Source organism: Tachysurus vachellii, chromosome 4, assembly GCF_030014155.1.
Source record: "Tachysurus vachellii isolate PV-2020 chromosome 4, HZAU_Pvac_v1, whole genome shotgun sequence".
NCBI lineage: Eukaryota > Metazoa > Chordata > Actinopteri > Siluriformes > Bagridae > Tachysurus > Tachysurus vachellii.
Window position 1 is genome coordinate 13,317,413 of NC_083463.1, and position 12,205 is coordinate 13,329,617.

The 12,205-nt window shown below is 37.9% G+C and overlaps 2 protein-coding genes across 2 annotated transcripts; both read right to left on the bottom strand.

Annotated features, from left to right (window-relative positions):
• Positions 1 to 668: 668 nt before the first annotated feature.
• LOC132844410 (glutamine synthetase-like) lies at positions 669 to 4,217 on the bottom strand. Its single transcript, XM_060867835.1, has 6 exons — positions 4,059 to 4,217; positions 2,817 to 3,005; positions 2,538 to 2,699; positions 2,284 to 2,430; positions 1,848 to 2,175; positions 669 to 1,518 (listed from the first exon to the last, which is right to left on the bottom strand). The coding sequence occupies exons 2-6, from the start codon at positions 2,980 to 2,982 to the stop codon at positions 1,203 to 1,205; spliced, it is 1,119 nt and encodes a 372-aa protein (XP_060723818.1). The 5' UTR covers positions 2,983 to 3,005; positions 4,059 to 4,217; the 3' UTR covers positions 669 to 1,202.
• Positions 4,218 to 7,504: 3,287 nt separating this feature from the next.
• Positions 7,505 to 11,985, bottom strand: LOC132844419 (glutamine synthetase-like). Its single transcript, XM_060867848.1, has 6 exons — positions 11,839 to 11,985; positions 9,110 to 9,298; positions 8,831 to 8,992; positions 8,606 to 8,752; positions 8,170 to 8,497; positions 7,505 to 7,802 (listed from the first exon to the last, which is right to left on the bottom strand). The coding sequence occupies exons 2-6, from the start codon at positions 9,273 to 9,275 to the stop codon at positions 7,505 to 7,507; spliced, it is 1,101 nt and encodes a 366-aa protein (XP_060723831.1). The 5' UTR covers positions 9,276 to 9,298; positions 11,839 to 11,985.
• Positions 11,986 to 12,205: the final 220 nt, after the last annotated feature.

A 12,205-nucleotide genomic window follows, 5' to 3' on the forward strand; every position in this document is an offset into this window, starting at 1 on the left:
ACTCTGAACACAGAAGCACTCTGAGATTTTCAAAATGTCCACCAAGTCACAGATAGACAGAATTTAGAAAAGACAGTTTTGTTATTTAATTGATGCTTTGTCTACATAAAGGCGTGAAGACTCCTGCACTTTGCACATTTTCCCTAAAGACTGAAACATGTGTCTGACTTGGAGATTTTAACAGGGTCTCTTAACCACAGCCTTAATAAATATATGTCAGAAATCTGTATGATCTTGAGGCAGATGCATTTCCTGACACTTTCTTTATTTGATCTCACCTGCTTTGTTGTTATTTATTGTATATCCATGTTGTGTTTTTATTTGCTTATCCTAGTTTAATTATAGCTTTCATATTTATTTCATTTATGTTTCAGAATGTTGCATTTAGGCATGATTGGCAAAAAAAGGTCAGGGTGGCAGAGATCATCCTGGAAACACAAAGATATAAATCCTGAATGGAATATCAGTGCATCGCAAGGTGCCTCACATGCCCTCTCCCACATCTTGCAGTAATTTAAAGTAGAAAATCATGTTTTTAATTGAAAAATGAAAGAAATTAATCATCTGGAGATGATCACGCAAGTCACTTAGACAAGTTTTTGATCATGACATGTTTGCTGAATTATTTGTACAGTTACCAGTGTTAATCAAGGAAATGAGTACAAATGTATCAGAAAATACCATGTTTTTAATGTACCTGTTAAATCTTTGGCATAAAATGATACACTAAGAACACAAAAGCCATTAATAGGTGTACACTTGCTTTTTTAAGGAAATAAAAATAGAAATTTGTGATCAGTACTCAAAACTTGACAAGAACAAAACATGGTTATAAATGAATATAAAACCATATTTACGCAAAAAATAGAAAGTGACAAAAAAACTAATTTCACATTAGTGGAAAAGGAATATTTCATGAATCACTCTCCCATAATCTCACTAGACAACCAGCATCCAGAATAAAGCCTGTTACAATTTGTAAAGAGGTGTGTTGATACTGAAACAATGAGATTTTTATATATTTTATTTAGAAGAAAAAAACTGTTAACTTTCCCCAAGAAGCTCCACCTATGTTCTTGTAGCAGACTGACCAGTCAAGTGTGTACAAGATTCCAATAAAACTACAGCACTTAAAAAAATAAAAAAATTATGTTACCCAAAACCACTTATTTAAAAGAAGACACATGGGAGTTCTTTTCAGTTCATTTGTACTCTTTGGGCACATCCTCTTCCTCATTAAGTAGACACGTGCGAATGATTGCTTCCGTCACGGCATATGGGTCGCAGTTGGCTGCGGGACGGCGATCCTCAAAATAACCTCGCTTCTCCTGTCCCACGGCTCTTGGGATTCGGATACTAGCACCACGGTTTGCCACGCCAGCTGAGAAATCGTGGATGCTGGATGTTTCATGGCGACCAGTAAGACGCCTAGCATTGTCAAGTCCTCCTTTAGGGTCGTAGACACGAATGTGGTAGGGATGTCTCTTGCCCAGCCGCTCAATAGCCTCCTCAATATACCTGCATAAAAAAGTTTGGAAAAAAAGAGAAAGATTTATGATCTGGAGGATTATGGATTATGGAAAAAAAAAATCAGTCCCTATCACTGTATATGTTGTTTTATCATCTATTCTTAAAAAAAACCCCAAAAAAAACAAAACAAAAAAAAGTATTGCATATACAAGGACATTAAACATAGAACTGGACCGCAATTAGACATTAAGATAGATAAGCAATTCATTTAGATTTGTCAAGATTGTTGTTATGTTATGCCCATTTTTGTTATGTTATGTTATGCCCAATTGTTATGCCCAACAGGCCCATTACTACAACTGTAATTCCCTCAGTACCTGAGGCCTCCATCCTCTCGCATTTCCTTAGTGCTGAAGTTGGTGTGGCAGCCAGCACCATTCCAGTTGCCTGTCATGGGTTTGGGGTCAAAGGAGACCACAACTCCAAAGTCTTCACACACCCTGTGCATGATAAAACGAGATATCCACAGGTGGTCACCCATGTCAATGCCTTCACAAGGACCCACTTGGTATTCCCACTGAGAAGGCATGACTTCTGCATTGGTGCCACAAATCAGAACTCCAGCATACAGACATGCTCTGTAATGGGCCTCAACAATGTCTCTGCCAAAGGCCTTATCTGCTCCCACACCACAGTAATAAGGACCTGTTTAAAATACACAACATCCCTTCATTCAGTCATTCATTATAACCTATAAAAGGCAGAGAGCAATACTGAATTAAAATCCATAATGCAGTCCACAAAAATCTTCACCTTGTGGTCCAGGGTAACCATTTGTGGGCCAGCCAAAAGGATGACCGTCCATGGCAAGGAGTGTGTATTCCTGTTCCATTCCAAACCATGGATGCTGGTTTTCCGCCATCTTCATGATTTTTTCACACGTATGACGAAGGTTAGTTTCTAAGACAAAAAGACATTAAAAAGACATTATCCACTAACACTCCTTTATAAACTACACCAGACTCGAAAGTTTTACCAGCAAAAATTAAATGATACCATATTCATACCTGCAGGTTTTCTGTTGTATTTGAGAACCTCACAAAGGATCAGCTTGTTGGGGTCCTTCCTGAATGGATCTCTAAACATGGTCTTTGGTATGAGGTACATGTCACTATTCGATCCCTCAGCCTGGTATGTACTGGAGCCATCAAAATTCCACTCTGGGAGTTCTGCAGGAACCCACAAACCATAACTGAGTCAAATCAGAATTCAGACAGAGCATTTCGCCAGCATTTACATGCAAAGAGCATCTCAAAACCGCATCAAAATAGTGAACTAAACAGTACCTTCAATTGACTTGGGTTCTGAGTCCAGAGTCCTGGTCTTGCACCGGAGTCCCTCTCCTGTCCCATCAATCCAGATGTACATGGCCTGCACTTTGTCTCCCTGTGGCAGGGCCATGTACTCCTGCTTCACAGCTTTATTCATCTTAGCACTGGTAGAAAAGGCCATTTTCTCTTTGGGCTATAAGAAACCTAGAAACACATAATTACACACCACTATAATTAATTTAGACGCTTTTGAAATTTTGCATACATGTATATAATAATGCAATGCATTATACCATATGCACACAATATAACAAACATAGATATTTTTAGATGTAGATACAAGAGGTTCCAGTTAAGCTAGATGTTTAAGGCTTACTGTAAAGGAAAATGACCAGTATACATTTTACCTTAACATGTTATCCCAATGCACTATTCTCTAAAACTAGAGCTCCCAATGACTCAATGCTAAGCTTTTAGGACCAGAGTACATTTTGTACTGTTTGTGATCCACTAAACTCAGCTTGCACTTGCGGTTCTTTACTGAGTTCATTAAACAAAATTGAAATTCATTAACAGACAGCTAATGTGGGAAAGTCTTCTTGTGCTTCGATGTGTCTCCGTAAACTTACGAAAAAGCAAACAAGAAAGAAAACGACAAAGAGTGAAGCTCAGTACAGCGCCAGCACACAAAGACACCGCCATGATGGAGAAACTCCACAAGGAACAGAGACTCCTGGAGCCGGACAAAGCACATCAACATCCTGAACCACGTTACACACGACTACAACGATTTAAAGCTCGTTAATACCTTTACCTAGACAATCACAATAGGATTTATTTCAAATAATGTACCTTAACCTAATCAAATTCAGATACTAATAAAGATAAAGTCAAATCACTTATTATTATTATTATTATTATTATTATTATTATTATTATTATTATTAACCAGAACAAAAGACTGATAATATTCACGAAATTCTATACTGTACTATTAAATAAATTCATGTGTATTTATCCTGCTATCCCTACAGTTCTGTGAGAATGATGTAACAGAGAACAGAAATTGCACTCGCTTGGCTATAACATTATAATAAACCTCTTTATAAAAAAAAAACATTCTACAGTCACATCGAAGAGAACAGCAACTTTATCTAATATTAAACAAAACGTTGAAACGACACAGTTCTGATTTAAATAAAAGGTTTACCTAATAAAAGAAATGTCGACATAAAAATAACATTAAATCGTTGTTACCGTTCAACAGGATTAAATGATCAGTAGATGACTGCTGTGTGTCCAGCTGGTTTTACAAGAAAGTTTTAGTATCTCACATTCTCTATACCGGCAAGTTCAACCGTGTCACCAACTTTTAAAGCGCGACATGAAGCTGCTACTTTCCGAATGGATAATGGTGAGACATGTGATCAAGTTCTGGAGAAACCAAGAGAGTTCATTGGACGATCGTGGTGAGGCGGTCAGGGTGAATAGATCTAGAACGATATCATTGGACGAATGTTTGACGTAAGAAATATGAAACTATTAAGATCTAGATTCATAGATTGGATAGTCGGTTCATGAGTTAGATGACGTATTACAGACTGGAGGAGACCATTGGACGTAATCAGTGCCAACAGGATGCAGCATGTTCGTTTTTTATATTTGTGATTTTAATATATTTTGTTAAACCACCTTGAAACACCCTCGCCACACATACAAATGTTGGTCCTCAATAGCGACTCACAGTGGCTTGTCAAGGAAACACAGCTCATCACTACACAGGAAATCTACACTTTAGCCAGGGTACTTTCAATCAGCAGTGAGGGAATACTAACTAGGAGTTCTGGGACTCCTGATCAAGATAGTGTCGTGTGTGTGTGTGTGTGTGTGTGTGTGTGTGTGTGTGTGTGTGTGTGTGTGTGTGTGTGTGAGTGTGTGTGTGTGGACAGAGAAGTTAAGCTGTGGGTCATTAAAATCATCCCTTCATCCCTCTAGTAAAGGCCATGTGTATAGGAAGCTTGATGGATTTTGTATGGTTTATGATCATGCTTATCATTTGTGTAATTTAATTTAATTTAAATACTGCTTACTCTCTCATCACTCATTTTCTACCGCTTATCCGAAAATACTGCTTATTTTATTTTATTTTATTTGCGAGTGCACAAGTGATACATCATTGCCCCCTGTTGGATATATTTTGATCTGCAGCAATAACAATCCTTACTATTACGGTTACATACGAAAGCTATATATTTTTGTATTTCAGTATAAAAACACGTTTTTGTTCTAGACAACAGGACAAATAGAAGCTTTGTACACAAAATGTCATGAGAGACATTACATTTCAGACAAAAGTGCAGCATCATTCACATTCATGTACTGAACTTACTGTATATTTACTTATTTTACTGTGACACACACTTGAGATAGGATGCAATCATAACAAAAAACAATTAACTGATAGGTAAGAGCACAACAGTGGCTCTTTGAATCTGCTGAGATTAAAACCCCCTTCTGCAGTTACTGGCGCCTTTCATTAAAATAAACAAAATTGAATAACAAATGAATATCAAATGAATAACAAATTAATAACATGTCAAATGTGGTATTTTGAGTTTAAACAAATATGGACACATATATAAACGGGGACACATATTGGCCTATTATATTCATATGCTAATATTTTGTTTGTTTAAAAAACATTGTTTTTTTAAATCAATACTTAAATAAAACTATTGACCAACATTTAATGCATATTTGGCACATTAATCAGCACCTCTGAACCTCATCCTGTAATGTCTAACAAGGTGGAAGTGAATTATTTTACAATGGGGCCGGCGGATGTCTCTTCTATGCACTTCACATTGTATAACAAATGTTCTAATAGTGTTAAGGATCACAAATTTGTTTTTGGTATCTGCTGACCACAACAAAAAGTTGAGAAGTTTGTCCATTTAATTGGATGCCCTCAGGAGGCAAAAAAGATAAAGGTAGAAGAAAAGGCAAATAGCACAGGAAACCATAATATATAGTGCATTACATGTTTTCAACATTGGATAATTATTATATCTATTTTAATATCTAGTAATAATGCCACTTAAGTTTACTTCCAAAGTTTACACAGAGTTGCACCAAAAATGCCTTGATAATACATGTAAATACACGTTTTCAGTGCTTGTGGACTGAGCTAAAACCTGCAAATCCTGCTAATTTCTATTCATAGTAAGTTCTAGCTGCCGATTGCCTTGGCGTGGGTTTTATGCTACATGTGGAACAAGATTTACAATATTAGATATTTATATCTCAATCAATGTAACTAGTTTAAATAAAGTTTCCATTAAAAATATCTAATTTGAGATGTCTCAAATGGCATATGTCCTGTACTTTTTAGTGAATGTAGCACTAGTGTGTTCACACTGTGAAACTCAGCAAGATGTACTGTGTTATTTTTATCCTGATAGCCAACCATAGAAACACTCTGAACACAGAAGCACTCTGAGATTTTCAAAATGTCCACCAAGTCACAGATAGACAGAATTTAGGGTAGACAGTTTTGATATTTAATTGATGGTTTATATCTACATAAAGGCTTGAAGACTCCTGCACTTTATACATTTCCCCTAAAGACTGAAACATGTGTCTGACTTGGAGATTTTAGCAGGGTCTTAATAAATATATGCCAGACATCTGTATGATCTTGAGGCAGATGCATTTCCTTTCTTTCTTTATTTGATCTAAACTGCTTTGTTGTTATTTATTGTATATCCATGTTGCGTTGTTATTTGCTCATCCTAGTTTAACTATAGCTAGTTCAGAATTTTGCATTTAGGCATGATTGGCTAAAAAAGACCAAGAAATCCCTAGATATGGAATGTTGCCCTCCTGTCATTGGCTCTTTAAGTAAACGCTTGATTTTGTCTGCACTGTTGCGTGCTGTATGGGATGTATCTCATTGTACTACTTGGATCTTTAAACTACATGTTATTGTGAATGTGTTATCATTCAAAAGCTTTCAGATTCTTAATGAAATATCAGACAGGACAGTACTGACTGTGAAAACATTAGATTAGCAGTTTCTGGTTAAGATTTTCAGTTTTCACCCCTAAAAATGCAGAAATCTTTTCATATTATTTTTTAAGCAAAAGTTGCTGTGAATGTCTCATATCTACTTAATGGCATGCGAAAAAAAATGAATTGTGCAATAAAAAAAAAGGGTGGCAGAGATCATCCTGGAAACAAAAGGAAGAAATAAATCCTGAATGGAATATCAGCATATCGCAGGGTGCCTCACATACCCTCTCCCACACCTTGCGGCAATTACAAAAAATGGAAGAACTAACCATCTGGAGATAGTCATGCAAGTCACTTAGACTTCCTGTTGTACCAGGTTTTTGATCACCCAAGATATGTTTGCCGAATTACTTGTACAGTTACCAGTATTACTCAAAGCACAAATGTATCAGAAAGTACTGTTTTTAATGTACCTGTTAAATCTTTGTCATAACATTATACACTAAGAACACAAAAGCCATTGATAGTTATACATTTGCTTTCTGAAGCATAAAAAATAAAAAAAATTCATCTGTACCCAAAACGTAATAAGAACAAAACATCATTATAAAAGGAATATAAAACCATTAGGGCAGTAAGTAAAACCCAAGTTAACACTCAAAATGGAGAGTGACGAAAAAAACTAATTTGGGCTAGTCCCCTTCTTCATTAAGTAGACAAGTGCGAATGATTGCTTCCATCACAGCATATGGATCGCAGTTAGCTGCGGGACGGCGATCCTCAAAATAACCTCGCTTCTCCTGGCCCACGGTTCTTGGGATTCGGATACTGGCAGCACGGTTTGCCACGCCAGCTGAGAAATCGTGGATGCTGGATGTTTCATGGTGACCAGTTAGACGCCTAGCATTGTCAAGCCCTCCTTTTGGATCGTAGACACGAATGTGGTAGGGATGCCTCTTGCCCAGCCGCTCAACAGCCTCCTCAATATACCTGCATAAAAAAGTTTGTGAAAAGAGTAAGATTTATGATCTGGAGGATTATGGAGAAAAAAATCCATATCATTGTATATGTCTAGAGGTCATGGTGTCAGAACTTGAACTTTCCAAGCTGCTTCATCATCTATTCTTGAAAAAAAAAAAATCATGTATTGTATATACAAGGACATTAAATTTGGAACTGGACTGCAATTATACATTAAGATAGAGAAGCAATTCATTTAGATACAGTTTCTCTTATACAATGTTACACATTAGAGGTCTAAAGTTTAAAATCACCAAGTAAATTTGTCAAGATTAAAGGGTCATTGTTATGTCCAACAGATCCATTACTACACACTTCCCTGTAATTCCCTCAGTACCTGATGCCTCCATCCTCTCGCATATCCTTAGTGCTGAAGTTGGTGTGGCAGCCAGCACCATTCCAGTTGCCTGTCATGGGTTTGGGGTCAAAGGAGACCACAACTCCAAAGTCTTCACACACCCTGTGCATGATAAAACGAGAGATCCACAGGTGGTCACCCATGTCAATGCCTTCACAAGGACCCACTTGGTATTCCCACTGAGAAGGCATGACTTCTGCATTGGTGCCACAAATCAGAACTCCAGCATACAGACATGCTCTGTAATGGGCCTCAACAATGTCTCTGCCAAAGGCCTTATCTGCTCCCACACCACAGTAATAAGGACCTGTTTAAAATACACAACATACCTTCATTCAGTCATTCATTATAGCCTAGCAAAGCTAGAGAGCAAGACTGAATTAAAATCCATAATGCAGTCCACAAAAATCTACACCTTGTGGTCCAGGGTAACCATTTGTGGGCCAGCCAAAAGGATGACCGTCCATGGCAAGGAGTGTGTATTCCTGTTCCATTCCAAACCACGGATGCTGGTCCTCCACCATCTTCATGATCTTTTTACACGTATGACGAAGGTTACTTTCTATGACAAAAAGACATCAAAAACATTATCCACTAAGTAAGTTTTACCAGCAAAAATTAAATGATACCATATTCATACCTGCAGGTTTTCCGTTGTATTTGAGAACCTCACAAAGGATCAGCTTGTTGGGGTCCTTCCTGAATGGATCTCTAAACATGGTCTTTGGTATGAGGTACATGTCACTATTCGAGCCCTCAGCCTGGTATGTACTGGAGCCATCAAAATTCCACTCTGGGAGTTCTGCAGGAACCCACAAACCATAACTGAGTCAAATCAGAATTCAGACAGAGCATTTCGCCAGCGTTTACATGCAAAGAGCATCTCAATACCCCATCAAAATAGTGAACTAAACAGTACCTTCAATTGACTTGGGTTCTGAGTCCAGAGTCCTGGTCTTGCAACGGAGTCCCTCTCCTGTCCCATCAATCCAGATGTACATAGCCTGCACTTTGCCTCCCTGTGGCAGGGCCATGTACTCCTGCTTCACAGCTTTATTCATCTTAGCACTGGTAGAAAAGGCCATTTTCTCTTTGGGCTATAAGAAACCTAGAAACACATTACACACCACTATAATTAATTTAGATGTTTTTGAAATTTTGCATATATGTATATAATAATGTAATGCAAGGTCAAGAAGCTTTTTTTTTGTTATTTCAACCATACAGTCATATGCAAAAGTTTAGGAACCCCTGACAATTTCCAAGATTTTCATTTAGAAATATTTGGTTGTTTGGATCAGCAATAAATGAAAATCAAGGAAATTGTCAGGGCTTCCTAAACTTTTGCATACGACTGTATATAGCTGTGCAGTACACATGAAATGAGACAACATTTCTCCACTACCATTGTGCTACATAGAACAAAGACAGAGCTAAGGACTTAAGTAAGTAGTCTTAGCTACATACGTAAAGTGCATCTGTACAACCTGGTGCAAACAGTGCAAGACAAAAAGACAGTGCAGTACAAAAGACAAGACAATACATGAAACACAATACACAAAAGCAGCGCCTACCATTGTAAATGCTGTATGTTCTATATTGCATGTGCAGAAATACTGGAATGAACACATTCGTATTATAGCAGCAATTACATGAGATATTGTATTGTATTGTGCAAAACAGCAACCAACTGAGATGTGAAAGACAACATGTGCAAAGAGCAAAAACCTGTGTGCAAAACAGCATGTAAAAATTTTGATATAGTGGTGATTTAGACATGTATGTATATTGGAGGATGTGTATTTAGTGCAGATCAGTGCAGTCCATACAGTTGATCATGTGTGTGTCTGTGTGTGTGTGTCTGTTTGTGTGTATTGTGCTTGGTACAGTTCAGTTCAGTTCAGTTCAGTTATTGAGTAACTGTTACACAGTCTGGTATGCTTCGGTACTTTTTTCCAGATGGCAGGAAGGTGTAGAGTGTGTGTGAAGGGTGTGTGGGGTCATCCACAATGCTGTTGGCTTTGCAGATGCAGTGTGTGGTGTAAATGTCCATGATAGAGGGAAGGAAGACTCCTCTACAACAAACATCTCTTTAGTTTTATCAACATTCAGAGACAGGCTGTTGGCTCTACACCAGACAGCTAGCTGTCACACCTCCCCTTTATATACTGACTCGTTGCTCTTGCTTATGAGACACACCATGGTCATGTCATTGGCAAACTTGATGGTTCGATCTGTGCATTCTGCACAGTCATGAGTCAGCAAGGTGAAGAGCAGTGGGCTGAGCAGACAGCCCAGAAGGGCTCCAGTGCTCAGTGTAGTGGTGCTGGAGATGCTGTTCCCGATACGGTCTGACTGAGGTTTCCCAGTCAGGGAGTCCAGGATCCAGTTGCAGAGGGATCTAATCATTCCCAGTAGGCTCAGGTTCTCAATCAGGTGCTAAGGGATGATTGTGTGTTGAATGCTGAACTAAAATCTATGTACAGCATTCGTACATAAGCTTCTTTTTTGTCCAGGTGGGTGAGGGCTAAATTAATTGCCTTGTCAATGGCATTGTCCGTGGTGCAGTTTGGACGATACATGAACTGTTAGGAGTCCAGTAAGGGTGGTAACTGGGTCTTGATGTGCCTCATGACGAGCTTCTCGAGGCACGTGAAGACATCTGCTACTGTAGCTGTTCTGCACATTCACTGAGCACCCTGACAGGAATGTTGTCTGGTCCAGCAGCCTTCTGTGGGTTAACTCTGAATAAAATTCTCCTTACATCAGCTGTGGATAAATTAGATGCTTAAAGCTTACTGTAAAGGACAATGACCAATATACATTTACGTCTTAATTTTACCTTAACATGTTATCCCAATGCACTATTCTCTAAAACTAGAGCTCTCAATGAACAGCTGCTCAATGCTAAGCTTTTAGGACCAGAGTACATTTTGCACTGTTTGTGATCCACTAAACTCAGCTTGCACTTGCGGTTCTTTACTGAGTTCATTAAACAAAATTGAAATTCATTAACAGACAGCTAATGTGGGAAAGTCTTCTTGAGCTTCGATGTGTCTCCGTAAACTTACGAAAAAGCAAGCAAGAAAGAAAACAACAAAGAGTGAAGCTCAGTACAGCGCCAGCACACAAAGACACCGCCATGATGGAGAAACTCCATAAGGAGCAGAGCTGCACCTCCTGGAGCCGGACAAAGCACATCAACATCCTGAACCACTTTACACACGACTACAACGATTTAAAGCTCGTTAATACCTTTACCTAGACAATCACAATAGGATTTATTCCAAATAATGTACCTTAACCTAATCAAATCCAGATACTAATAAAGATAAAGTCAAATTACTTAATAATAATAACAATAATAATAAATTTTTATTATTGTTAATATTATTATTAACCACAACAAAAGGCTGATAATATTCACGAAATTCTATTCTGCACATTTAAATAAATTCATGTGTATTTATCCTGCTGCCATATGATGTAACAACCTTATAACAAACTTCTTTAAAAACGAAATTATTATTATCTAATATTAAACAAAACGTTGAAACGACACAGTTCTGATTTAAATAAAAGGTTTATCTAATAAAAGAAATACATAAAAACATACAAACATAAAAATAACACTAAATCGTTTCTTACCGTTCAACAGGATTAAATGATCAGTAGATGACTGCTGTGTGTCCAGCTGGTTTTACAAGAAAGTTTTAGTATCTCACATTCTCTATACCGGCAAGTTCAACCGTGTCACCAACTTTTAAAGCGCGACATGAAGCTGCTACTTTTTGAATGGATAATGGTGAGACATGTGATCAAGTTCTGGAGAAACCAAGAGAGTTCATTGGACGATCGTGGTAAAGGTTGTAAAGGTGACGGAATAGATTTAGAATATGGAACTATGAAGAATTATTCTATGAGTTCGATGACGTATTAGAATCGTGTGTGTGCGCGTGCGTGCGTGCGTGCGTGCGTGTGTGTACAGAGAAGTTAAGCGGTGGGTCATTAAAAT